This window comes from Scheffersomyces xylosifermentans (genome assembly GCF_036884685.1).
Source record: "Scheffersomyces xylosifermentans strain CBS 12540 chromosome Unknown RJT20scaffold_2, whole genome shotgun sequence".
NCBI lineage: Eukaryota > Fungi > Ascomycota > Pichiomycetes > Serinales > Debaryomycetaceae > Scheffersomyces > Scheffersomyces xylosifermentans.
The window spans coordinates 816,609-843,754 of NW_027042940.1; the positions used below are offsets into that span (position 1 = coordinate 816,609).

The window sequence follows — 27,146 nt, forward strand, 5'->3', positions numbered from 1 at the left end:
AAATTTACATGCACTCCAGATTCGAGGGGTCGCATTTCTCACTTTAGTTAACTACAATAGTTAACGACAAGTATATATAAATGTATATTAAGTACATTTGTGAAGTAGTTAACGACTATCGAGTTATTGCCATACTTTTCACACGAATAAAATGACCTTGAATCTCAACAAAGTTAGCGATGCGTACTTTGACCGTATATTTGCGTCTAAGCGGACCGAATCTCCCGTTGCCGCCGAGATTACTGCTCGAGTACTTCTCGTGGATCGTTACACAACACCCATTATCTCCATGTGTTACACACAATCACAATTGCTTCTGAATGATATCATTCTTGTCGAATTGATCGAAAGCCAGAATACTCTAAATGTCATGAAGCATCTCAACTGCATAGTCTACATCAAACCCACTAAAGAATCAATCCAAAGCTTGATAAAAGAGCTTGCTAACCCGCATTTCAACAGTTACCGGTTGTTTCTCAACAATACTATTAACAAGGGTGATTTGGAGAGATTGGCCGAAGCAGATGAGTTTGAGGTAATCAACCAAGTCGTCGAGATTTTCCAGGACTATTTGATTGTCAATGACAACTTGTTCACCATCAACTTAAGCGAGCCACTCATTGCCCATCAGGTAAACCCTGTAGTGGAGGAGTCGAATAGCTTGGTGAGTCTACTTCTTTCTTTGAAGAAGTGCCCTATTATAAAGTATGAATCCAACTCATTAGAACTTAAGAGATTGAGTTCTGAGATATTATACAACATCAACTCCAACAGCAATAATAATCTTTTTGACGATTTGAATAGAAAAGCGGATACGCCGCCTTTGTTGCTTCTTTTGGATCGTAAGAATGACCCAATTACACCATTAATAACGCCATGGACCTACCAATCCATGATTCACGAGTTCATAGGAATCAACAAGAATATCGTAGACCTCAAGGATTCGAAAGAACAAGTAACACTCACAGAAACACAAGATAAGTTTTTTAGAGAATCCATGTACTTGAATTATGGTGATCTCACGGATAAGTTCCAAAAGTTTGTGGAAGCGTACAAAAAGGAGACTAAACAATCTTCAATTGAAAATTTACAGACCCAAAACTTGTCCGAGTTAAAGAAAATGTTGACAAAGTTTCCTGAATTTAAGAAACTCTCAACAAACATTTTAAAACACTTGAATTTGATCAGTGAAATAGACAAAGAGATCTCCGTACAGAATTTGTGGGAAATAGGTGAATTACAGCAGACGATTATCTGTGAATTAGATAATCATCAAAGTGTGAAAGCCAGATTATCAGAGATATTGGATAAGCCGCAAGTTTCAACCGTCAATAAGATCAAGTTGGTTTTGTTATATTCAATTCGATTTCACAATACTAATGAACTAACCCTTTTTATTAACAAGTTGAATAACCCTCTAGTGACAGACCCATTGCCAACAGTGTCCCAGATTGCCTTATTGAATAAGTTCAAGACAATGTTCAACTCAAATATCACCACAAGTTCCAATAACAATAATAACAACAACCTTGGGAATATTTTCCAGAATAGGAAGATTAACATAAACAATTTGTTTAACAACAATAAAAACAATGACCCTAAGAACGATAATATCTACTTGCAGTATACCCCTCGATTAAATGAAATCTTGAACGCACTCGTTAGTACGAGTCAGCAGGAAGCTACATCTAGCATTAAATCTACACTCGCTACGCTTGTTCCAGACAATGTGGCCGCGCAATATGGTAGTAATGTTCAGCATAATCCTGTTCAAGATATAATAATATACATCAAGGGAGGTGTTACGTATGAGGAATCACGTCTCGTATACGGCTTGACTGAAAGCAACAGGAAGATCAACATAGTCATTGGAGGAGATACAATCCTCAACAGTGGAACGTGGTTGACTGAATTATACGACCGAGTAAATGATACAAGTACTACACATGAAGATGATGGATTAGTTGATAGAAGAAAGCAGTTGAGGGAAATATTGTAGGTGCATGGTCAAAATAGCCTACGAGCAAGTATATATAGAAGTAATATATGAAGATTCTCAATTCTGCATGCGAAATGTATATTTGCGCTTATATATTTACTAACCTTGCGATAATACGAAGAGTATGTTTATCTTGAAATCCGACATTCAAGGCGCATACTTTCCGAATTTTTGCTCCCAAGTTAGTATGCTTTCCGTCAATTTCTCCATAAGTCGAAGATTCTCATCAAATGCCACTATTACCTTATTACCCTCTTCATCTATCACTTGTTGTTCAACGTCTATTTTCTCTTTAAATGAAAAAAGCTCAATTTTGTTGGACTTTTCATCTTCAAGTTCTAATTGAGAACGCCCAAGCCACTCAAGGATAGCACCAGTGCGCTTTCGAAGTTCATATATTGATGACTTTTCACTCACATAACGTGGTTTCGATGGTTGATTGATAAGCTCTTCCTTAGTAGCTCCTTGCGTAGGTCCATCGTTTTCAGTCTTATTAGTAGATGTGGAGCCAGTTGACGCGCTAGCCTTCTTTTTGGCCTTTACACCTCTTCCACGAGCTTTTGTTCTTCTCGTTTCATACTTGGACTTGGATTCTTCATCATTATCTTCCTCAATGGTAGACGCTTCTTGTTCACCGTTGTCAGATTCGACAGGAGCTGTCACTTCAATCTTCGTTTTCTTGGCTTGTGATTCGTCCGAACTGTCGGATTTATTTCTTCGCCTTGTTGAAGTGGTTGCGGATGTGGAGGAGTTATTTCCCGAGTTGTCATGAGAGGCAGCGGCCTTTTTGGCAGCTGCTGCCTCACTGTCCACCTTAACACCAGACTCTTTGGCACTTTCTCTGAGTGCCTTTTGAAGCTGCTCGTCATAGCTTTCATCGAGGTGCCGTCTTTCTTTTCTTCCATTCTTATTATTACCATTGGAAGATGACTGCAGTTCATTAATGGACGAGTTAGCGGATGACAGCCTCTTGGATCTCTGTCTAGATGGCTTTGGTTGCATAGACTGGCCAGCAGCAAGGCTCTCCAACAGTAACTTCTTCCTTTTATCATTCACAGGCTTGTATAATGACCTCACAACTTCATTGCTTTCATATATAAATACGTGTAAGTCTGGCTTGCAGAGTTCACACCAGTACTTGTCTGGCACCTCATCATTGGTAAAAAGGCCCACGCAATAACCATGTTGCCATACTGAACATTTGTCACATTGAATGAACAAGCCTTGATCGATCTTAATGCTGTATTCCTTGTGAAGCACATCTGAGAGTTGCTGGTTGACGGTAGATGGGTTTAGTTCATCCTGCTCACAGATACATCTTGTCACTTCTTGTTCGTCATCTTCTATTTCATCCTCACCTTCTGCTTCATAGTTGTTGGTCTCATCTTCTTCCGGGTAGTCGATGGATTCGGTTGGTTCGGAGTAACGAGATCTTCCTGAACGTCGGGACATATTTACTTTTCAATCCAATGTTTCAATGATTACACTTCTGTAAAACTTGGAAGAATAACCCCCAACTCTTCGAAATGATTTGTACCATCCTTTGTTGTAAAGAAGCCAAAACAAAAAGATCCCTGCCGCGGAAATTTTTCTCTGCATATAATACAGTAACGTCTGCCGCTTATCAAGGAATGGCAGCAAATGGATAGAAGTTCTGCTTTCTAGTATATGTTGAATAATGTTTCAGAAGGCTAGAAGTGTGGATCAATAATCAAGAGAGAAGTTAGTCTGATACTAGCATGTTCTTAAGTTAAATGTCCACTTTTCATGATCCTGGAAAATGATTTAGTTTGTAAAGTTAAAGTCTTCATCCATCGATTTCAATACTTACATGGGTAACCTTATACTATGGCGTTGCCACAGTATATACCGCTTACCTTGTAATTGCCAACGGTGTAGTCTAAATAAAGCTGAGCTCTTCAAAAGGCTTTACGGGGTTTTTCAAGTAAGGATGTCTTGTTACTTTGTGTCTCTAACTAATGAACGGAAGGAGAGATAAATCTCTTTCAAAGCTGAACGAATTTTTAATTTTGAACTTATTGTCTATTTTGTGACTTGTAAATTAGTTTGTGATATAGCAATCAGAATGTAGAAGGCTCTATTGTATCATTCAAAGTAATTTTTTTTAGTGAAGTTCCCTCACACAAGAAACTGCTGAATTTAATTGGATTTTTTCAACATGAGATACACGAGAAAAAAAAAGATAACACTTATGCCTGACCCACTAGAAGGCCGGGACTGAAAGGAATTGACAAAGCAATGCAACATAGACTTAAATAGCACGTCTCGACCTTTTGACAATTACTTAGAGTAAGAGTACCCCCCACAAGATCTCAAACTCTCAAACTAGTAATATAAAGACACTCCCAGATAATGATATCATGCAACGCCCAACAAAACGGGTTGAGGGAGATAACAATAATATCAGAAGCGAAATGACATATTCACTATGTCGCGTACGTCATATATTTAGAATAACAAATGTCGTTTTGTGGAGAAAAATAGAATTACCGTGGAGGGAAAATCAATTTTTCGTGGTACCCCTCTTTAGCGGAGTTTATGCAACCTGCATGAGCCGAAAACTTAAATTGCAGCCATTCTTCTGAAAAGTTGCCTATTCTGTTAATTGAGTACTGTCAGTTATTCTTCAATAGGAGATTGATAAACGTCAGGTTCAACAGGTTTTAGGCCGAAACAGTAGCCGTGAATACGTCATTGAATATGAGGAGTAGACAGGCTTTGGTAATTTGCGACTCAAGTGACATTACAATTATACAGAAAACTATCAGTTAAAAAGTCTTTATAAGTTTATTTTGTTAGTAAAAAACAGGGAAAATGTCCGCACACTTCATCAAATATACAGTAAACGAGTAGAAGAATAGAATCGATTTCAAAGATAAATAAATAGATGAATAATAAATAGGAAAAAGGAGGGAAAGGAGAACAAAAATGGAAGGTTGAATTTAATGTTATATGTCTTGCTGTATTTTGCACGTTTTATCACCTTAATTGTCAACTTTCAAGTTTCCAAGTCTGTCGTAGATACCAGGATTTCTAACATATGGGTCCAATTCGACGTAGTTGTTGGAAATTTCAATGTTCAACAGGATTTTATCACGGTAGTAACGTTCACTAATGTTAGGGTTTGTGGATTCGATCCATTTCTTAGTAGTTTCCAAGAATCTGAGGTATAACCCATCTCTCTCCTTCATTAACAGATGGTAATGGTCGTCCTTAGCCTTAGGAGGCAGAGCGTCGCTCTGGGTAGGAACAGGATAGAAACCAGTACTGTCATCTTCACCTCCTAAATAATCAGGAATAAATCTGGGCTCAACGAATCTGGACAATTCTTTGAGATCCTTGGTGAAATGAATCTTGGAAGCAACAACCGGGTCCAACCAGTTCTTGATAATATTCCAGACAGTAGAGAAAATCCATGGAGCATTGTGAATCAAAATTAAACCCAATGTTTCTGGATAATGAGCCTCGAAAACATCAGCCAAGAACTTAATAGTAGCGTAATCGGCATTCTTTAAGGAGAATCCAGTCAAGTCGAAAACAATAGAACACTGGTCAACAGAGTCCTTAACTTCTCTCAAGAACAATCTACACCATTCAATAGTAACAATGGCATATCTTTTGGTTTCATCCAAAGGAGAGTCGGAACCAAAATGCTTTTTAGCCTGGAACATAAAGATAGGATTACGGTTACAGTCCCAGCCTTTGATCCACGATTTTTCAGTTGTGAAATTCTTAATAAAACCCTTATTTTCACCAGATATGTAAGAAGGACCATCACCTTCCATGACCCACTTATTTGGGTAAGCCTCATTAATTCTCCAGAGCATGGATTTTTGAAGCATACCAATAGCAGCTTCAGTATCCCATTTTCTAGCTCTAATAAATCTCAAAAAGAAGTTATCAATTAAATCTTGTCTAAGACTGTTAAAAATAACTTCGTGGCACTGTTTAGGATCTGAGGATGCAAATTGAGCAAGAATGTGCTTGTTTGGCTTTATTTCGCGCGACGACAGCTTCTTTGATGACGCTTTTCTGCCACCACGTTGCTTCAAATATTGCTTTGCAGAGGTTGGAGCTGGAAGCAATGACAAGTCATCAGGATCAGCTATTGTCTCTTCAGCAGTGACAAAAGTGTCCAAAGACAATTCGGACTCAAAATCGCCATACTGCACATCTTCATCGTGAGTTTCATCATCGTAATGGTATGATCTGTTGAAGTGGAATGCAAAAGTTTCAATGTAGCTATCAGAAGGTTCAAGAACGGGTTCGTAGATTTCGAATGACGACCTAGTCTGAATTTGCTTCAATCTAGCAGAGTTTGCAGGAGGAGATGGAGCAACGGCTTGGACAGCACCCTTCTTGCTACTGCTACTACCTCCAAAGAAACCCTTCTTTTTCTTGGTACCAGAAGTTCCAGAAGTCTTGTTTGAGCTACTAGAGTTGACTGAGCCTCTGGTGCTTGATCTGACCAATTCATTGAACGAGCCCTCGTACTGGAAACCTTCGGTAGAAGAGGAAGCAACAAAAGACTCCTTGTATTTCAAGTCCTCATCTGGAATGTTCAATTCGTATCCAAAGAACTTGAGATAGTAAGCCCAAACTTGCTTCAAGATGATCTCCTGCTCGCCATTGATAGTCTGGATTCTACCTGGACGATAGTTAACACCTTGTGGAATCACAGCAGGAGGAGTAGCTCTGGACTTCTTGGTGATACGAGAGCCTCCGGAGACAGAACCACGGCCATTGGAAGGAGCTGCAACGCTCTTCTGTTGCCCAACCTTGTGGGAACCATTCTGGTGGCTTTGGTGGTTATTGTGGTGGTTATTGTGGTGGTTATTGTGGTTATTGTGGTGGTTGTTGTGGTGGTTTTGATGGGAGTTGCTGTGACGGTTGTTGTTGTGCTGTTGATGGTCCTGGAAATGTTGGTTTTGTTGAGCGCTTTGAACCGGTTGGATAGCATTGTAGGTGCTAGAAGGGTCAAGAGACTGATAGTAAGGCTGTTGCTGGTGTTGACCAGGTTGTTGGAACTGTTGTTGCTGGTACTGTGGTTGCTGCTGAATTGGCTGCTGGAATTGCTGTTGCAAAGGCTGTTGGTACTGCTGCGGAATTGGCTGCTGGTACTGTTGTTGGTACTGGACCGGTTGCTGCTGGAATTGCTGGAACTGTTGGTAGCCACCTTGGGCCTGCGCAGGAGCGGAATAGGTCATGCTGCTGGGATGCTGGATTCTACTCATACAACTGGGGATTCAAGGGAAACAAGCGGGAAGGAATTGATAAAAGTTGCGAAGCAAACTGGGCAATATATATAGCTATACCAAGATGAAACGAAACAAGAAATACCACCGCAGGGGATTAGCACTTGCACGCACCGAAGTTAATGATTGATCAGAGGCTAGCGATTTCACAGTATAATGACACCGGAAGCCCAAGCAGACGTGTGAAAAATTCAAAGGTGGGGGAGTATACTATACGCAAAACGCAGGTTAGCCGAGTGAATACAGGAAACCAGCGGGATGGCAGAGGGCACGATCGGTGACAGAGCTGAGGGTGGGGAGGGAGACAGACGCTACTGGTGATGGAAATAGGAGAGAGAGAGAGAGAGAGTGAGAGTGAGAGACAGGCTGAGTAGGAAGATTCAGGTGGTTATATATATAGAAGGAAGTGGTTGAGGCGAACAGAGGAGGAGACGGACAACAACCGTGCTGGGGACGAGAGGAGAACCAGAAACCAGAAACGACAGAATGGACCGAATGGGTATCAATGGACAGAAAACCACCCGGTGCGGACCCCAATAGACAATGAATGTCGAGGCAATTATCCAAAATAGCGGCACTGGGGCAATAATACGCTTGTCCCAGGGCCAGCATGAACCGTCCAAAAATAGTGGTTTAGTTGGCAATTGATGCGGGAGTAGACACGACAAGACGCACAGTGTTTGGCAACAGCCTATGGTAAATGTCAAATGCCAACTGCGGTGTCACCAACCTTTCCCACTTCAAGTGTGAAACAACCTCGACCTTGGTTAAATAAAGGGAGCAGTAATTGTAAAATACGCCTCTTTACCATCCACTGCCCTATTGAGTAATTTCCAGCTTATAGTGCATAACTTATTCCCCGATACGTACTGGTGCACATCTCTAGGCAGGAACGGGGAACGGGGTAACCAAAACGCGGGATGCGGGACCCAAACCAAACCTGACACGGTGCAGGTAAACATTATAAATCCATGGAGAAGCATCGGTCTGGGATTGACGTATCAGGTCACATGCGCTTCCTTGTAGAAAGCATGAAAATGGGGATTGCGGAGTGGTGGAATTCAGTTGAAAGGATTTTGCAGTTGGCTAATTGTTTGTAAATTACGAAGGATCGAAGGATCTGGGGACTGACTAGAGGAGGGATCTCATAATACGTGGAGATTGAATTTCACGGCGGATTAGGGGATTAGACTAGAATAGCAATGATATGAAAAACCAGATAATCAGATGTAGCAATAATTAGCTTGATTAAAATTTATGCAGCGCTCATGGTATGTGTGCAATAAGCCGAAAAAAGAGGTTCCCCTAGTTATGTACTACGATAGAAGCTAAGGTTCTGGAGTAGAAAATACAGGTCAACAAATGGCCATGATTGTAGTATTAGACTTTTAAATTAAATAGTGCTACTTGAAGAACTTGGAAATAATACTAGATATTCTATACATTGGTCATATTGTACACTGATTTACATACTCTAGGGCGCTAGTATCACCAGCAATCTTCGCCCAACAACCTAAACCCAACCCAATAATAATAAAACCCAGATAACCTCGCTAGCAAAACTAACTTCACACGACTCAGTTAATATACTCGGTTCCATTTTCATACGAGATCTGTCTTCTCCACCAATCCCCACCTTGATTTTGTGTCACAAGGCTTTGGGCTAACGACGACGTTGTCTCATGTGCGCAATCTTTCTGTTCAATAATGGTGGTGTGGGAGTCTGATTTGGTACTCCTCCAGGGCCAGGTGCAGCCGGACCTCCAAACCCAAAAGCTGGTTGTCCTCCACCCATACCAAATGCATTACCTGGCACAGGCATGGATAAACTATTTGGGCCATTATTGGCACCAAATACAGACGCAGGGTTACTATTGACAGGATTGGAACCAAACGAAAATGGCGTAGATTCTCTGCTTGGTCCTTTGTTCATTCCAAAAATGGCTGAAGGATCTGGCGTACCTTCTTTACTCGTAGAAGTCCCAAAATTAAACAGCGGAGCAGCATTAGTATTTTGACCAAAAACCGCAGCCGGATTTGTAGTGGCAGGAGCCCCAAATCCGAAGGATGTAGGAGTGGTAGATCTGCTCAAATTGGGGTTGCTATTGTTATTGGTGCCTCCAAATGCTGGGGTGCCACCGAAGGAAGTATTCTGAGGTTGTCCGAACTTAAAGTTGGTTGCTGGTGGAGCACCAGCTACTATACCGGCTGCAAATTTGAAGTTAGGGTTCAGGTTTGGAATGGTTGGCTGCGAAAAACTGAATGGCTGCGGAGTAGATGAGCTGGAAGGTTGAGGAGTGGTATCTTTGGCGCCATTTACGCCAAATACTGAAGATGGTTGTGGTGTAGATTCACCAAACGAGAATGCCGGTTTTGCTGTAGAAAATGGAGTGGATGAAGCAGCACCACCAAAGGTAAACGCTGGCTTTTTATTAGCAGGCTCAGCATCATCCTTCTTTTCACTGCTGGGTGCACCAAAGGAGAATGCGGGTGTCGATGCTGATGGCTTATTCGATAATGGAGTAGCAGTAGACGGAGCGGAGCCACCAAAACTAAAGGCAGTTGCGACAGGACCAGTTGCAGGTCTATTTTCTTCAGTCTTTGTCGTTGGTGCTCCAGTTGTGAAAGAAGGGGCTTTCTCTCCACTTGTGTTACCAAATGAAAATGTTGGAGTTAATTCTTTCTTTTCTCCTGAAGAAGGTGCCCCAAAGGAGAACGCTGGTGTATCAGTTTGTGGTTTTCCTCCAAAAGAAAAAGTCGGTGTTGCCGCCTTTTCATCACCCGAGGTGACATCTGAGATTTTACGTTTCGGCTTAGGATCAGCAGTTGTCGAGGATACTTCCGAGTCTTTTCCTCCAAATTTAATAGTTGGTTTACTCATAGGTGGAATAGAGAATAAGCCTTCTACTTTCTTGTCACTTCCAGAGGAGAATAAAGCAGGTGTTGAAGATTCATCTTTCTTGGGTACTTCAAAAGAGAAAGTGGTCTTGTCTTCGGTGTTGTCATCCTTCTTGGTTGAACCGAAAGTAAAAGTCGATTTGGAAGAATCGGACCCTGTATCTGTTTGTTTACCAAACGAAAATAATGGTTTGTTTTGTTGCTCTTTTGTATCTTTTGTATCTTGTGTATCTTTAATCCCATCTGAGGTAGTCAGAGCACCAAAAGAGAATAATGGCGAAGGCTTAGATTGGGAGTCTTTCTCATTCTCATCTGATGGTTTTGATCCAAACATGCTTTCTTTAGGTTTGGTTGACTCATCAGCTGTTTGGCTAGATGACGAAGCTGGTTTGTCGTTTATTTTAGCATCGTTCGTAGGCAAAGAGAACAATGGGGTTCCTTCTTTTTTAGAACTTTGGCTCTTCTTGTCAGTCTTCCCGAAATTGAAAAGGGTATTTGAGCTATTGTCCAATTGTTTTCCGAAAGAGAAACTTGGTACCGCAACACTTTTACTTGGTTCAGTAGTTCTATCCTTGCCAAATAATGGCACATCTTTGTTGGTTTCTTCTATACTTCCACCTATGACAGGAGTAATAGGATTGTTTTTCATTTTATCACCAAGCGAAAAAGTCAGCGATAATTTTGACTTTTCAACCAATTCATCGTCCTCTTTACGTTTCTGTATGATGGAATCAATATCATCTTCTTTGATCTTAAACTTAAAGCCAGAACTTGGTCCTGGCGTCAGAGAATCCTTCTTCCTGATTTCCGCCGACTCCTTCGAATCGTCTTTCAATTTGATGACATTGGAGTACTGTTTAGACTTCTCAATGTATGACGAATCTAATGTTAACCCACCTTTATTTGATAACTTACTCTCCAAACCATCTCTCTTTCTCATAGTAGCAAAACTTGCGAAGGCATCATTGTCATCTGAGTTTCGTGTTACTGTTGTGAATTTTGAACTTTGGTTTTGGCTTTCATCATTGAAAGATGGATTGCTGACCTTTCCAAGGTAACCATCTAGTTTATTGGTAGACTTGGGTTTAGATTCAATGTTGTCAACATCATAATAAAATTCTCCAACATAGAATCCTTGACTATTCTTCAATCTTTTTGTATTTTTTATGAATTTTGTTGGAGGAACAGGTCGTTTTCTCTTAAAGTTTAAGCTTCTCTCCAAGAAATTGATGTCGTGTGTCTGAGTAGATGTCTCAACTAAATGCGTCTTATTAATATAATGGGATGCTGTTTCGTTTGGGTCCACCATGTAGCGGATTCTTCTTTGAAGTGCCTCTGAAGTTTCCATTGATCTCTTTAATTGCAACAACCGGTGTCTTTCTCTAGGGTCGAGGTTAATGAATGGTGGCCTCACCAAGTTTCCCTCATCATCGGTGTACAAAGGGGCATATTCGGGTTCTATTATTACCAGATTACGGCCATCGACACTTTCCGTTGTTGATGTATCCATTTCAATAGCTTGACTTTCTAGGATATCACCCAAAGGAGATGCATCACGAGATATGCGGTTTATTATTCTAGGTGCATCAAGATTGACGCTGTCCTTCACAATTCCATTGCCATAAGATGTACTAAGACGTCTTTCCATGTCATTATGCATTTCTTCTTTAGTTGTTTGTATGTTGTTAGCATAACTTTGATAAAGTCCCAAGTTATTACTCAAGCTTGAAGATCGGGGTATGTATCCGCTACTAGGATGGCCTTGAATGGAGAGTCTTTTCTTCTTTTCAGAGCTGAAGTCATTTTGCAAAGGCTCGTCGACAACCATCTTTACATCGGCATAACCTGGGAACGCCACATCAGTTTTTACGCCACGGAATTCCTTACTTTGAGGAACTTTATCCTTGAAGAAGTTGAAAACAGATGCAACTTTCAGTATTATTGAGTTTCCTGGTTTCTTGCTGCTTCTTGTCTCCTCCGAGAAGGGACTCACAGAGCGCTTACTGTAGTTTGACGACATGATCTCACAGCAATTCCAGGTACAAATGGAAGTAAAATCAAAAGTTGCCTAGTAATAATACTTCCAGAGTGGCACTACAGTTTTAAGATCAATTTGATCCCACTTCTACAACGATCTGTCTCGACCGATAGAACCTTTGTCAACGAAAGTTAAACCTTTGCCTTTCCATAGACTTCCTAAAAATTTATATTTGTTTTTTGAATGCGAAATCGTAGAAGCAATTTTGTGTCGCAGATTTGGAGAAGATGAGGGAAGCTCGAATTTGGATAAGGGGTGTGTGTTTTCGTCCAATATGGTCCGGGAATGATTAATGAGCATAGACTATGGTTATAGTGGGGTGAGACAGGGTTCTGGCAAAATTTGGAATCGATAGTAGGAAAATTAGTGTGTTTGACTGGGGATATATATGTTTTCCATAGGGTTAAAACATAGCGTATCCATACATTCAGCAATGAATGATAGAGGGAATATATGCAGGTTATATAGAGTATATAGAATGTATACAATATGCAGGATATATAGAATATGTAGTAAAATAGAATATGTAGAATATATAGAATAGCTTGACTTGTGCTAATACAATATTGGCATTATGTCTAAGGGGTCAACATAAAAGCTGAGAGCAAATGAAATATTGAAGCCTTAAAATATGATTCATGCACAAAAGATAGACGTTCTCTACATATACGTTCTCTACATGGTTGAAAATTAATAAATATGAGTATTAGATATTAAATGAGAGTACAAACTCTTACTACATTATTTCTCGTTAACATTAATCATCAGACCCTGTGCTGGTGCTGTAGTTCGATACAGTAAATTCCGCTCTTCTTTCTCGAGATGAAATATCATCATTCAAAATCAATCCCTCTCTATTATCATCAAAAATGTCCTCCATATCCTCTAAGTCAGTATCGTAGTACGACAAAGCAGGATTCCTCAACCCAGTAATTGGGTGATCTCTTGCAACAACGTCGATGTCCTTCACAAGTTTGATCATACTGTTTTCACCATAGTTTACACCGTATGACGCAATAATTGGGATAACACCTTGCACCCACGCATCAACAATTCTTGCCCTTTGTTTCGTTCCCAATCTAGAAATTGGGAACTCTCCCTTCCTAATGAATGCTACAACATCAACAACAATGTGATGCTTGCTTAACACAGTGTTGACAATTAAAGGAACAAGAGATGCAAAATAACGATGTCTCTTTGACTCACAGACCACTACGGTGTAATCTGAACATTTGAAGATACAAGAACCATTCTTGAAAATGTCTCCATGACAAGATTCTATGGTGTTCTCAATATCAATAGGGAAATGATGCAATCCCATTACTTCGAAGGTATCAGCAATCTTACCCAATATGAATAGAGGCTGGAATGATGTGATTTCAGGAGGCTGACCATCGGCCGTTGCACCATTCTTAGTAATAGATATGTGGTGCAAGAAGCCTAAGTCGCCGGTTCTCAAGTAAGTGACATTTGGGTTTCCGTCTGCAATGACACCATTAAACTGAACTTGATTGAACTTATCAACTGGACCCTTAGGTCCATTCGTGAATGAGGTCAAGTTCGCTTCAGAGCAAACCCAAATTTCACCAAATTCTCCTTCTTTACAGATTTTCCTACTTTCTGGGTTAACAATCGCTATTTCAGTACAGACTGGCACCATACCTGAATCTTGAATATGCAAAGCATTAGGAACTTCCGCTTGGTTCACCACGGATACATAGCCTTGTCTTAAAGCAATTGGATCTAAATAGAGATCCACAGGTGCAACAGTCATGTAAGATCTAGTAGATATTATGGGATTGAAGTAATGGTTGTACACTGTCGACATTGATGCAGCACTCAATTTTGTTGGCAGGAACACCTTGGCGATCTTCCTCAATAAGTCGATTTCGACTCTGTTCTCCGTACTGATCATCATATTTTTTAAATTATTCAAATTAAAACCCTTAGGAGAAAACTTGATAGCGGCATATTTCAACATTTGTTCAGTAACAAACACATCCTTCACCTTATAACGTGCAAGTGACAAGAAGAATGCAAGCGGGCTTTCAGCATAACTAAAGGGTGACGTCAAGTATGTGGTCGTACCTAAAAATACACCAAGTAAGGCCGATTGTACGAAACCAATTCCGGAGGAATGACGAACACATCCGACAATAGCTGACTTAGAGGACAAGTTACAAGTTTCCTTGAAGACTTTGCATATACCGATGATATTCTTATGACTTAATGTAGCGCCAACTCTGTAATGGTCAGAAGTGAAGTTCAACCACACTAATGCAGTTGTATTTTCATCCCTGAAGTTCACAGCCGCTTGATACTTTGCAATTTTTGAATTCAACGAAGCAACATTAGAAACTTTATTCAATTTGACTGTATTCTTGATATTCACTTTCACTCTTCTGTGAGTAAACTTTTTCAATGCGTCGGCCACAGGTCCATTCTTTAGAAACTTTTCAACCTCTTCATTAACCAAGATTTCAGTAATGTCAAAATCACGGATTACACCTACAAAAGCAGGAAAATCTTCCCCGATTCTATTCGAATCAAAAGGTAACATAGGAACAGGGATTATTCCACACATTAAACAAGCGTATACTGCAACGACAAATTCCTCCGATAAAGAATACATCAAGATGACATATTGTCCTGGTTTCACGGTAGTTTTCTCAATAAGGTAGCTGCATACAGCATAAGCCCTGTGTTCAAACTTTTTCCAAGTTAAAGGCTTGGAACTGCTCTTTCCACCATTGTCAGTGTTTAAGAATGCAATAGAGTCTCCAGAGCTTGCCACACGGAATTTCAAAATATCCACGATAGTCTTGAAATCAGTCAAAGGAGCACCAGTCTTATCATCCAAAGATTTTTCTCTATAATCAATCGTAGAGTACTGGCTAGGGAACATCTCCAAAGCAAGGTTTCTCAATTCAGACACGTATGGTGACCAAATACCTCCAATAACATCCTCTCCATGGGGTATCATACTAATAGACTTTTGAACAAAAAATTTAACGAACTCTGCACGCAAACTTCCTTCCAAAAACCTCTTCTTACATAACATATTAGCTATTTCTCTTCCTCCACTTCTCATAATTTTAGGTAAAGTATCGCAGTCCACAACCACGACACAGTACAACCTTAAAAAGTGGCGTTTGTACAATGTATCAAAGCACTTTTGAGCAATTGAATTTAATACTGGCTCATTCAAGGGAATTGCATTTAGTTGACTAGCTTCATTTTCCCCACCCTTCGAGTTGGCTGAAGAAGCACCACCACTTGGATCAGCATTTCCAGAGTCATCGACAAGTTTACGGATCACTTCTGCTTCAACGATAGCGACCGGTAAATACTCATTTCCTATGAATACATCGAATATAGTACAGTCATATACCTGTCTAACCTCACTAGCCAAAGTTGCCAACAAATGGGACGAGTAATGGTAACGAGAGCCATTTCCAATAACAAGGTCTTTGTTTAACTTTGTGTATAGTTTCTGGTCGATCCAGCTGACTCTTTGCCTGATTCTATCCTCATAAAGTCCAAGAACAAACACTTTACCATTGAAAGTGAATCCTAATAAGCCTGTTCTGAGAAAATCCATTTCCAACATTCCATTAGCGTCTCTACATTTTGCGTGAAATATCAGTTTAGACTCTTTCCTGAGACCGTAAAATCCTCCTGAAAGACACGGACTATCAATCCAAATCTCTCCAAGTTCTCCTTTCGACACTAGTATTGACAGCTCTGGATTAACAACTGCCAAAGTTGCATCTGGCAACGGGTAACCAAAAGCATCAACTCTCAAAGCATTGTGCGGTATCTCATCAGATGAAGAGGGGTTTGTGTCTATAACTTGCACAAGATTCCTAGAAAGAGCTTCTTTATCAATAAGAACGGCAGAAAGATCACTAGAAGAGCTCTCATCTTCTTCACTTGTTTCTGGAAGTCCCAACTTATCTTTCCCGCCTATCCAGTCTCTCAAAGAGATCACCATTCCTCCATATTCACTTAAAGTTAACATGGGAATAATGGCGCTCTCGGGATGTTGACAACCCAATGGTCTGAGATATCTTTGGGCCAAAATTTCAATGAATTCTCCATCAATAGTCAATGCGTTTACTAAAACCCACTTTACTGAGGAGAAATCGACTCGATGCGTTTTAGAAAAGTATCTTGTTGCATTGGGAGACAGTTGATAATCGTAGGTGACTCTCTTAAGACCAATATAATCAGCCAACAATAAAGAAGCTCTGCATTTCGAGATTATATTAGCGTAGAGACCCTGTATCTCCATGACCCTTTGCGGTGCCCAAATAAGTACATTTCCTGAATAGATAGTAAAGAGAACACCAAGAATAAGCCCAATTGAGAACCGAATATCCAATGTTGCAAGCACAACCTTCTTATTCTTTCTGTGCTCTTTGTAACTTCTTTGGAGTCCTCCTCCAGAGTCAGGCATACTCAGTAATGATACGTTCAAACAATTCATTTGGTGTAGTATTGTTCTGTGACTCAATGCAATTCCTCTAAGCTCCCCCACAGGTGACCTTGAGAACTCGACATAAGCCAATTGTGTAGTACTGGTAGCTTCATCCTTCTTGGACTCTCTTGAATTCCAATGTGTTAATTCGGACTTCTTTGCAGATCCGAATTCTGTTGTTCTCCATCTGAGTAATTTAGCAGGCCAGTTGATTTTCTGACTTTGAGCGTTGAGCTTGTCGAGCTCTTTAGCAACAATTTCGGAATATAAAACAAGCTTTGTACTAGTTAAGTTGATTATGTCTAGCACTTCGTGAAGAGAGATATCTTGATGAATAGGTATAGCTGTGACTCCAGTCATGAAACAAGCCAAGAGGGCCACCACAAATTCTGAGACTTCACCATCCTTGTATAGTAACACTACCGTGTCGCCAACTTTCAAGGTAGATTTATGACGAATTTCGTAGGCCACTTTTACAGCCTTAAGGTAGAGTTTCTCCCAAGTGATTGAAGAGACCTCTTTGCCCTTCAGATCGAGAACCATGAATGCTTGTTCCGTTTTATACACTGTTGCTCTGCTGGCGAGGATATCCAATAGTCTTTCGGAAGAGAATTTATGCTCCTTAAGGAATTCTGCTGATTTACGAGGATGAAGAGGAGTCTCCAACAAATCTGGGTCGATCTGAGTTTCGACTTGCTGCTGTTGGTGTAATCGGTTGACCGACTGCATTATTTCTTCTCTTCTGTTAATGTATGTCCATTGGTCAATTGATTTGTTGACTGTGAAGTCTTCTTCTAGTTTTTGGAGTAACATGAGCATATCTGGGGGTATATCTTGAGAGTTCATGCTACCAGGAACCCCTGAGACCGCAGCGTTAGCTGGTGCTCCAGCTCCAGCTCCAACGGTCTTACCAGACATGATCAAATGCGCATCGGTAGCCGATACTGATCCCATATCATTGCGAGGAGCGCCGCTGGAAGGAGCACGAGAGCGGCTTGACGTTCCAGGACCTGGCAATGTCGACATGGTTGACTACTTGGAGCGGCGAATGTGTGTACTGCGGAGTTGGTTATCCAATTGGTGAGTAGCATGACTGCTTGCTGACTTCTTTCTGCAACACCCGCTCTGGAAAGACGCTGGTACGTCATACAGACGCCAGCTGTGAGGTTAGAGAGTGGGTAATGTCGTAGAAGATGTCGTGTTGGAGAGGAAAATGAGAAGATCGGAAGAGACCAGTAGAGGCAAGAGTTTCGGAGTGTGTGGGAGTGAGATGTGTGGTATTTGAAGAATGTGAGGAATGTGAGGTAATATATGGTGTAAAAAGGTAGTAGAAGTATAAAGTAACCGTACAAAGACAGGTTATAAGGAAGTATATGTTAGAAGAGATGTAACAGTACAAGGATGTATTAATAGTAGAAGTGAGGTTAGAGTACAAGGAAGTGTAATGTTATATGAGATGTTACAAGGAGGTATAATGCTAGAAGAGGTGTCTTATAAGTACAAGGTGTATTTTAGTGGTATATGAAGAGGAGCTACCGTCCAAAACATTTATTAGTGAACAAAAAGAGTGTCAATGGGATGTGTACTGAGAAAGACATGTAGACTGAGAAAATGTATACTGAGAAGATACACTGTACTGAGACGATCTACCGTACTGAGATACATATACCTGAGAAGATACACTGTATAGAGGTTTTATATAGCGTTATAGTGTACTGCAGCCAGAAATGTAACCAAGAGAACGTATTGTGTGAAGAGGTGTGTAACTAACACACAAGAAAGAATAATGTAGTAGTATAACACAGCAACACAGTGAGATCTCGACTAATGACAATTCAAGTGAGTTGAATTCTATTCTTGTTATACAATTTCAATGGGAAAGCAACATAATCTTCTATATCCTACTCCCGTCTCTGCTTACTATTCGTACCCTCTACCTCTCTTTAACTGAGGTGATGATGTCGCACGACTCAGTTGTGTATGGAGGAGTAATTTTTCAGACAGTTTTTTTGCAAGCATTCAGTGTATTGTAAGACAAGACCAGATGAGTAGTCATTAGCATCGGTGGACTATATCTTGTGTGCTATTAGGGAAAAGTTCACAGTTTCGTATCAAGCTAGATGTTGCATAGATATTGGCCGCTTCGAGGAGCAGTACGATGTAGCTGCGGCAGCTCACTAGCAGTGAAAAATGGCATTGTCATACCCCAGAGATCGATATTCGTAGTGCGATCAGACCGTAAAAGTAAACCGCCTTCTTCAAAAGCACACCCACGAAGAAGAAATAATGACGAAAGAACGAAAAAGTGGGAAACAACGAGGAAAAACTTGGATGAAGACTCCAGACGGAGACTTCAGGTCCACGAAGAAGAATCAAAAAGAAAGCTAGACGACCTAAAGACTTTAGCGAGAGATGTATCCATAATGGTTAAGCAGAGACAAGAAATAGAAAATCTCAACAAAATACCTTTATCAGCAAAAGAACCTGAAGAGGATCTCTCACCAGAGGAATCTGATAAGTCTGCTACAGGGGACAATGTCGTTATAGATAAAAATGCCTTCATCGTACCAGCAACACCCATCCCAGAAGAAATCTCGAAAAGACTTGGTCTTGCTCTTAGATACTTAGTATCAGAAAAGAATCAAAACTGGCCCTTAGTCTTAGACCAGTTGAAAGCAAGTGATGGGTTCAAGGATTTACCTTATGGTACAGTTGTAGATTTCCTTACCAAGATTCCTCCCAACCAGATGAAGTTTGTGATACCAACAATCGAAGAGCTATTGCAAGAAGCTCAAATCCCAAAAACAGCAAAAATCATTTCTTTGTACATGACAAGTTTAACTCTGGGGACTACAGTATCGGACTCTACTATCCAAGTTCTAGAGAACTACTGCGCAGATATCAAAAGTATGAAAAATGGAAAATTACCGAAGAGAGCGTATGAGACACTCATTCTTGCTCATGGAAAGAATGGCAATCTTCAAAAAATTCAGGATACTTTAGCTGAAATGAGATTAAATCAGGTTGAAATATCGGGGACAGTACTCACAAACATACTTACTACTTGCGTCTACAAAGCAAGAGACCATAAGCAGGCTGTAGAAATCTTCGATACTATGAGATTTGAAAAAGAGGTATATAAGCCAGGAACCAGAGCTTACCAAGATATAATAGTATCATATGTCAATAATGACGATATAGAGAAGGCCATAGATATCTATCGTGAAATGATTACAGAAAAAATCGAGGTCAATCAACAGATAATGGTAGCCCTTGCTCGTGGGTGTGCTTCTCGAGAGACTTTCCGATTTAAAAGTTGGGATTTCATGTTTGAAATTTATAAGAACAAATGGACTCCAACATTACCTACTTATGAGTATATGATGTACTTGTCTTCCAGAGATGGAGATCTTGCTTTGACTAGAGCATTATACACTAGACTCATAAAGGACAATACGGTAACAAAAAGATCCCTTACTTTCCTACTCTTAGCGTATTCTAAAGCTCAGCTACCCGGTGAGGCATTGGAGCCTTTTCTTATTACTTCCCAAGATAGAGGAAGGATATTCAGGGAAAATGTTATCAACACGTCAGGGATAACTGAGCCTTCTAGCGGATTCCCATTCTTACCTTTAGATGAACTTACTACAAAAACACAAATCATGGCAGAGTCTAGTGCGATTTGGGCACACACATGCTTGCACAATCCCGATTTGATTAACAGTGAAAGTACAACATCATACTTGAACATAGCTAGCGAGATGGGAATGTTAAGTGACTTCATTGACCGCTTCGAGGGATCAACTTATTTAGAAGACGACGAAAGAAAATTGAGTAATGGATTTGTGATTGAAGAGCCACTCGAGGAACAAAATGTCACAGATGAACCTGCGGCTGACCAATCTGATGAAGTTGTTGAGAACTCTGGCGAAGAAACGGTTTACGAAATCTCGCTCAACAAGTCCCCCTTGCATGAGAAGTATGACGAAAGTTCTACTGTAAAGTCACCAGTGTTAAAGAGCCTACAAACCAAGAGGACACCACGAGTATCATTAACTTATGTGGTTGCATTAAAGGCGGCGGGAAAGTTTAACAACTATTCATTTGCTAACCGCATCTGGCAAGAGAGAGGCAAATTTAGAAGAACAAACAGATTTAAGAACCTTAGCAGATCTGAGAAAGATAAGCTTGACTTCCAATTTGCCTCCCAGATGGTTCGAACATTAACTGATCTCAACTTACTCGAAGATGCGCTTGCAGTCTTGAAAAGCACAGAGTATCAGTTTAGATGGACATGGCGTGAACTTGATCCCCTTAAAACGGCAGCAGTTGAACAAGGAAATACTAAGATTTCTCAGACAGTTAGGGGCATAGCCAGAAGAGCACAAGTCACGTATGAAGGAAAGATCAGACGTAAGGATTATAAAAAGTACGTGATGGAAAGAGGTTACTAGACTTTTCCAACCACACTTGTAAATATTGTAAATAGTGTATTATACCATGCATATAGAATGCACACTAGAGTGAGACATTCGGAAAATAGACGTTATATTCCATATATATATATACATGCTGTAGTAAATATGTACAAGATTTGAGAATATGTACAATTCTAGTTCTTTTTAGTTACAATGCTGATCATTCCTGGCTTTATTATGACCTTATTAATCGTGGAGGGGTCTACAACTTTCGAGATCGCTTCGAACTTTAATATTTCTTCCAAAACCTTATCTTGACTCTCTTCAGCCAAACTCTTTTTGGCTTTGAACAGATGCCTGGCCTTGCCATTTACGAAGATGTTGAAATTGGTGAAAGGTGATTCAATTGTTTGGGAAATTGGATATTTCTCATGAAAAATGGACTTGGGATCATTTCCTAGTGTCTTGTTCAATCTTTCCCAACATTCCTCAGCAGTACAAGGGGTAATCGAACTCATAGCGACCAAGAGCTTTCTATAAGAGTCTAAGAGAACTCTAGGATTAACTTGTTCTTCGAGCTTAATTGTATTGATAATGCTGTTCGTCAATTTCATCAAATCTGAAATGACAGTATTGAATGACAAGTCGACTTCAATAGACTTCGAAATGCGTTGTAAATATGACTGCACCTCACTTAATAACCCAAATTCTACTTGGCTTACTACCAAAGATTCATACTGCTCTCCACATAGTTGAAAATTTTCAAGCTTTATAGATTCTAATCTTTCGTTGGGGTTATATTCATCTGAGTTCAAAACTTCGGAAATAGTGCCTTCTAAGGCAATGACTTTTCTCAACCACCTATCAACACCCTGTATTTGCTCTTCATTCCAATTGAGAACATCTGAAACAGGTGCCAGGAACAACATCTGCGCTCTAACGGCATCAGCTCCATATTTCTTAATGCAATCTCCAGGATCGGCACCGTTGTACTTAGATTTAGACATCTTCTCATAAGATATGTTCGGAGTTAAACCCGACGACAAAATCTTTGGTTCCTCACCACTCACGTCAACCTCATCGGGCTTCAAAAACCTGCCGGTTTCAGGATCGGTATATGTCTTTCCATGCACCATGCCCTGTGTCACAAGTCTCTTGATTGGTTCATTTGCAACGTCAATACTATTCCATAATCCTGCGTCCGCTAAGAATTTTGAAATGAATCTTGTGTATAATAAGTGTAAGATTGCATGTTCAACTCCTCCGATGTACATATCCACAGGCATATTCTTAGTGGCTATGTCATGATTGAAAGGCTCTGAAGTGTTTTTGGAATCCAAATACCGGAAAAAATACCAAGAAGAGTCGATGAACGTATCCATAGTGTCTGTTTCTCTTCTAGCATGACTTCCACACGAAGGACATTTTGTTTCCACAAAGGACTCAAGGTTGTTCAAGGGGTTTCCTTTTCCAAATTTCGAACCTTCGATTTTTGGTAGTAGCACAGGTAATTCTTCATCTGGTACAGCTACAGGTCCACAGGAATCACAATGAACAATCGGAATAGGGGCGCCCCAATATCTCTGTCTACTGATTAACCAATCTCTAATTCTATACTGAGTTGATTTCAGTCCAACTCCAAATTTCTCTAAGGTATTCACGATCTCTTTTGCAGCTTGCTTGGTAGTTTTTCCGTGATAAGTACCAAGATTCTCTAAGCCATTACCTAACACTGAGTTATCATAGATAACACCTTCTTTGCTGGTGAATGGCAGATCCAATTGTCTCTTTTTTGCGACTTCAATATCTGACTCTCCAACGACTTGAATAATATCCACATTTGGATTGTGAAGTTTCCAAAATTCGAAGTCCCTCTCGTCATGTGCTGGGCATCCCATTACAGCACCGTGTCCATATGTATCCAAGACGTATGGTGCCACATAGATAGGTATATCATAAGTCTCGATCCTTTTATTAAGAGGATCTATGGGAATTGAGACCTTTACCCCAGTTAACAAATGACCATCTTTCGAGTCTGGCGTTGTATCTCTTGAATTTTGAATGAAGGAGGCAAGAGACTCGTCCCTTGCTGCTATCTTTTTTGCTAAAGGGTGATTCAAGGAAATAGCCAAAAATTGTACACTAAACAAAGTGTCTGGTCTTGAAGTAAAGACAGTGACCTTCTTGATTTCTGGATCTGTTGTTGCGAACAGAATCTCTGCACCGTGAGACTCCCCTATCCAATGACGCTGCATGGCCTTAACCTTATCTGGCCATTGATCTAAGGTCTTTAAGTCCCTGTTGAGTGCCTCGGCATACTCAGTGATTCCAATGAACCACTGTTCCAAGTTCTTTTTCTCTACAATGGCACCACTTCTCCATGAACGACCTTCTGCATCAACTTGTTCATTGGCCAATACTGTTTGATCCACAGGGTCCCAATTAATTTCTGCCTCCTTTCTATATGCTAATCCATGTTCGAATAACAAAAGAAATATCTTCTGTGTCCATTTGTAGTATTCCGGGGAGCATGTTGACAACTCTCGATCCCAATCGAAGTCTGCAAGCATGCTTTGCATTTGTTCTTTCATTTTTGCAATATTACTCTCCGTCCAATCTGCTGGGTTAATACCTCTCTCAACGGCAGCATTTTCGGCTGGTAATCCGAAAGCGTCCCATCCCATGGGATGGATAACATTGTATCCTTTGAGTCTTTTGAATCGAGCTACAACATCACTGATGGTATACACTCTTAAATGTCCCAAATGCAACAGTCCAGATGGGTATGGGAACATCGATAACGAGTAGAATTTCTCGGCATCTTCATCCACGAGATGTTTGGTAGGATGGAGCGAGCCATCTGGCGACTCCTGTCTCCATCTTTCTGACCATTTGGCATCTAATGAAGTGAGATCGAGCTTTTGGTTGGAGGTAGACGAGTTTGCTCTTGAGAAGAGAGAAAACTTTCCATTCTGGCTCCCCAAAAATTGCAGAAAGTTTTCACCTTTCAACCTGAACCGCGACAGCACCGTCCGGCCCGTTCTAATCATCTTGCTTTGTAAACTCTGTTACAATTAGAAGCACCCATTACTTACTACCATTGACTGATTCTTTTGATACATAAAATTTATAGTGGTGTTGTATACCGGATTTTTCAGTTGCAAAATTTATACTGCAAAATAGTTGTTATGGTAGAGACGAGAACTGTTACCAGTGGTTATCCTGATGACTAGTTATGCTAGGGCACGTCGATAATTACGAAATTGTCTCGTATTATTTGGAATTCTATTCATATGGTACATATAGAAGGATTAAAGTTGTTGTTATTCTATGTATTAATCTTTGCTGTATTCTAGGCCTGTTCCTCTCTGAGTCCTTGTAAAGTCTTCAATGAATTGAATAATAAGTCACAAAGACCCTTGAAACCAAGACTATCTAATTCCCTCAACACCTTTAACTTCAATTCGTCGAAAGTGAGTGGAAGCCAGTTCAAATCATTGTCCGCGTTCATCCTAAAAACGCTCTCTTTACTTACAGGGCCACTGTGTCTTGTCGCAACCTCCTCTACACTGTCCTCAAACTTCCAAATGAGCTGTGCAGTAATAAACGACCAGGCTGGACTGATGAACAAGTTTCCCGTGGTATTCAAGCTTGCTAAATTCGAGAAATTAAAGATATGAGAAGTTCTCATGTTGGAAATAAAGTATGGGTTTAATTGAAAAGCCTTGCTGGGTGAGGTTGGCGATCGTTCGTAGTGGAAGGAGTTGTCTCGCCACACAAGATTGACAACATCCATGACGTATGTTCTTTGGATTGCGTGGTAGTGTTCTTTTTTAAAATGATAATTTTTGCAGAATGCGATATAACCACACAATTCTGAAGATAGTAAAGGGGAACCTTGGAACATTGTGCTGTATAATAATGCAGGAGGAAGAAGTAGAGCAGAGTCATCAAAGAATTCGTTCAAGTCTTCGATCTCAATACATCTTATGAAGTCCATAATTGGAAGAAGCAAGCCGTCTATGCCACCTTTGACTGAAGGAAAGACGTCAAGAATAAATTTAAATAAACGTGGGATAGTGGAGTTGAAAACCTCAAAGACTGCAAATTTCAGCTCTTGGAATACACCTAATGATTTGACCTTGGAATACCACTTGCGATACAAACTCATTAGTTCGGGGACGACAACATAGAGAGTATGAATGCGAAGTGATGCAATACTATTTGATTCAATGGACCTGTCTAATATCTTCATTGCCTTTTCAAAGAACGATTTCTCAAAAAGATCTACTTTCAGAAGTGGTAGGAAACTGAGCAATTTCAGCCGTTGAATAAGATTAACATAGTTGATATTATCCAGATTGTCAGCACTTCCTATAGGTTGTGCATCAAACTTGAATAAGATGAAATCATTAACCAGATTGAATTCTAGAGTACCGACACTTATTTGTAGTATTTGGCGGACTCTGCTACAAAGCTCATTCAATTCGATGCTGCTGATGTTGTCATCGATAATGCTAAGCCGTATGTAGTAGTCTATTTTCTGCAAGGAGTTGTTGATGTTGCCTTCCAGTAGATTTGAAAGTATGAAAAAGACTTTTTTCATTTCACCAAGATATACTCTGGCATTCAGCTTCTCGTTGAATAACAGTCGCATATTAACATACCTAATATTGTTAAGGTTGAGCACGAGTGTTTCTAATGAGTGGACTTCATTGATACTAATGTTATGACTGTTTCCATATTCAATAGTATCTAGACTCACAGACTCAGAATTTGAATTATACTTTTGCCTCTTTCTTCTCCCAATAGATTGACCAAAGTTTTCGTACTTCCGTAAATTGTCCTGAAGTATTGTATTATGTGTGTTCGAATTTGAGGCATCGCCTCGATATTGCATCTCTTTCAACTGGTCTAAATAATCAAAATTTGGATAAGTGAAGACCTTGGATGTTACACCTATCAATCTATTAAGGTCGTATCCACGGTCACTTGAGAATTCACTCCAGTCGATGGAGGGATCCAATGTTTTGAAAAGGACTAATAGACTCTTAAGATACTCATCCAACGGAAACTTTTGGAACAAGTCTACGACCAATTGAATATGCCAGCGCTTCCAAGCGTGAATTCGATGGTTCTGGATGCCATTGAAATGTGTTTCAAACGACGACGAGCAGCTCAGTATAGTCAAGAAGATCAAGTTTGCTATATAGGGACGCAGATATTCGTATGAAAGATGCTTAAACAAGATTGGTAGCATGCGGTGTAGAGATGGAAAGAGCTCTTCTCCGAACAAATGAAGGGAGCAGACAAGCCATTGGAGCAACTGCAATTGCAAATTGATCAGTAACAGTTTCGGTGCTGCTGCTGCGCCTTTCTTGTAGATGACTTGAGGAATGCCTATATGGCTTAGAATGCGATAGATGAGTTTCGTATTGAGAAAGTAGTCCTTTCGGGGAAGGAAAAGGTGTCTCACTGTGAATCTTTTGTCAGCTGGAGTCAACACTGCCGAAGTTCCTATGTCGAACACTAGATCCTGCAAGTGGTCGAGATCTTCTTCTCCGAGTCCGACCGTGCTGACTGGGTCTTTTAGATCATATAATATAGACGCGATATCATAACTGTCTCTAGACTGAGACTGGTAGAGCTGAGAGATTTTGGAGCTGATTTGTGCCTCTAGCTCATTTACATCACCTATGGAGTCTTCTGCCATGACGTATTTGCATATCTTGTCTAGTGACTTTTATATAAACAATATAAACAATTATCACTCTACCTTAAGCAAGAAGAACAATAAACATATACATTTACAACCACTCACTAACTGATCCACCAGCGCTTTTTCTGTTTACATTTTTTCGCGCTCGGTTTTTTCCAGACTTTCGCAGCCTTTTGGTTTAATGTGTGTAGAATGTGCTGGTTTGGAGAGGCATTGGGAGAGAAGTGGTGTGGTGGAGGGAAGCGGCGAGGAAGTGGACTGGTGGAAAGGAAGTGGAGAGTAATTGAATGGGAAGTGAAGAGGTTAGAGGAAGAGAAG

The 27,146-nt window shown here is 40.3% G+C and overlaps 8 protein-coding genes across 8 annotated transcripts; 2 read left to right on the forward strand and 6 right to left on the reverse strand. All coding sequences in view use genetic code 12, as the record gives it.

Annotated features, from left to right (window-relative positions):
- Window positions 1–100: 100 nt before the first annotated feature.
- RJT20DRAFT_125612 (uncharacterized protein) lies at window positions 101–2,060 on the forward strand. The gene has a single exon (XM_064916533.1). It carries the CDS (start codon window positions 152–154, stop codon window positions 1,997–1,999), a length of 1,848 nt encoding a protein of 615 aa, XP_064775827.1. The 5' UTR covers window positions 101–151; the 3' UTR covers window positions 2,000–2,060.
- Window positions 2,056–3,640, reverse strand: RJT20DRAFT_26384 (uncharacterized protein). The gene has a single exon (XM_064919429.1). The coding sequence runs from the start codon at window positions 3,449–3,451 to the stop codon at window positions 2,147–2,149; it is 1,305 nt and encodes a 434-aa protein (XP_064775828.1). The 5' UTR covers window positions 3,452–3,640; the 3' UTR covers window positions 2,056–2,146.
- A 1,164-nt stretch (window positions 3,641–4,804) lies between these two features.
- RJT20DRAFT_26381 (uncharacterized protein) lies at window positions 4,805–7,378 on the reverse strand. Its single transcript, XM_064919428.1, has one exon. It carries the CDS (start codon window positions 7,252–7,254, stop codon window positions 5,005–5,007), a length of 2,250 nt encoding a protein of 749 aa, XP_064775829.1. The 5' UTR covers window positions 7,255–7,378; the 3' UTR covers window positions 4,805–5,004.
- A 1,247-nt stretch (window positions 7,379–8,625) lies between these two features.
- On the reverse strand, window positions 8,626–12,379 carry RJT20DRAFT_125614 (FG-nucleoporin). Its single transcript, XM_064916534.1, has one exon. The coding sequence runs from the start codon at window positions 12,191–12,193 to the stop codon at window positions 8,939–8,941; it is 3,255 nt and encodes a 1,084-aa protein (XP_064775830.1). The 5' UTR covers window positions 12,194–12,379; the 3' UTR covers window positions 8,626–8,938.
- Window positions 12,380–12,894: 515 nt separating this feature from the next.
- Window positions 12,895–17,780, reverse strand: RJT20DRAFT_149319 (uncharacterized protein). Its single transcript, XM_064919002.1, has one exon. It carries the CDS (start codon window positions 17,715–17,717, stop codon window positions 12,969–12,971), a length of 4,749 nt encoding a protein of 1,582 aa, XP_064775831.1. The 5' UTR covers window positions 17,718–17,780; the 3' UTR covers window positions 12,895–12,968.
- A 666-nt stretch (window positions 17,781–18,446) lies between these two features.
- RJT20DRAFT_125616 (uncharacterized protein) lies at window positions 18,447–21,240 on the forward strand. The gene has a single exon (XM_064916535.1). It carries the CDS (start codon window positions 18,812–18,814, stop codon window positions 21,143–21,145), a length of 2,334 nt encoding a protein of 777 aa, XP_064775832.1. The 5' UTR covers window positions 18,447–18,811; the 3' UTR covers window positions 21,146–21,240.
- On the reverse strand, window positions 21,241–24,188 carry NAM2 (leucine--tRNA ligase). Its single transcript, XM_064916536.1, has one exon. The coding sequence runs from the start codon at window positions 24,157–24,159 to the stop codon at window positions 21,304–21,306; it is 2,856 nt and encodes a 951-aa protein (XP_064775833.1). The 5' UTR covers window positions 24,160–24,188; the 3' UTR covers window positions 21,241–21,303.
- A 140-nt stretch (window positions 24,189–24,328) lies between these two features.
- RJT20DRAFT_125620 (uncharacterized protein) lies at window positions 24,329–26,908 on the reverse strand. The gene has a single exon (XM_064916537.1). The coding sequence runs from the start codon at window positions 26,820–26,822 to the stop codon at window positions 24,462–24,464; it is 2,361 nt and encodes a 786-aa protein (XP_064775834.1). The 5' UTR covers window positions 26,823–26,908; the 3' UTR covers window positions 24,329–24,461.
- Window positions 26,909–27,146: the final 238 nt, after the last annotated feature.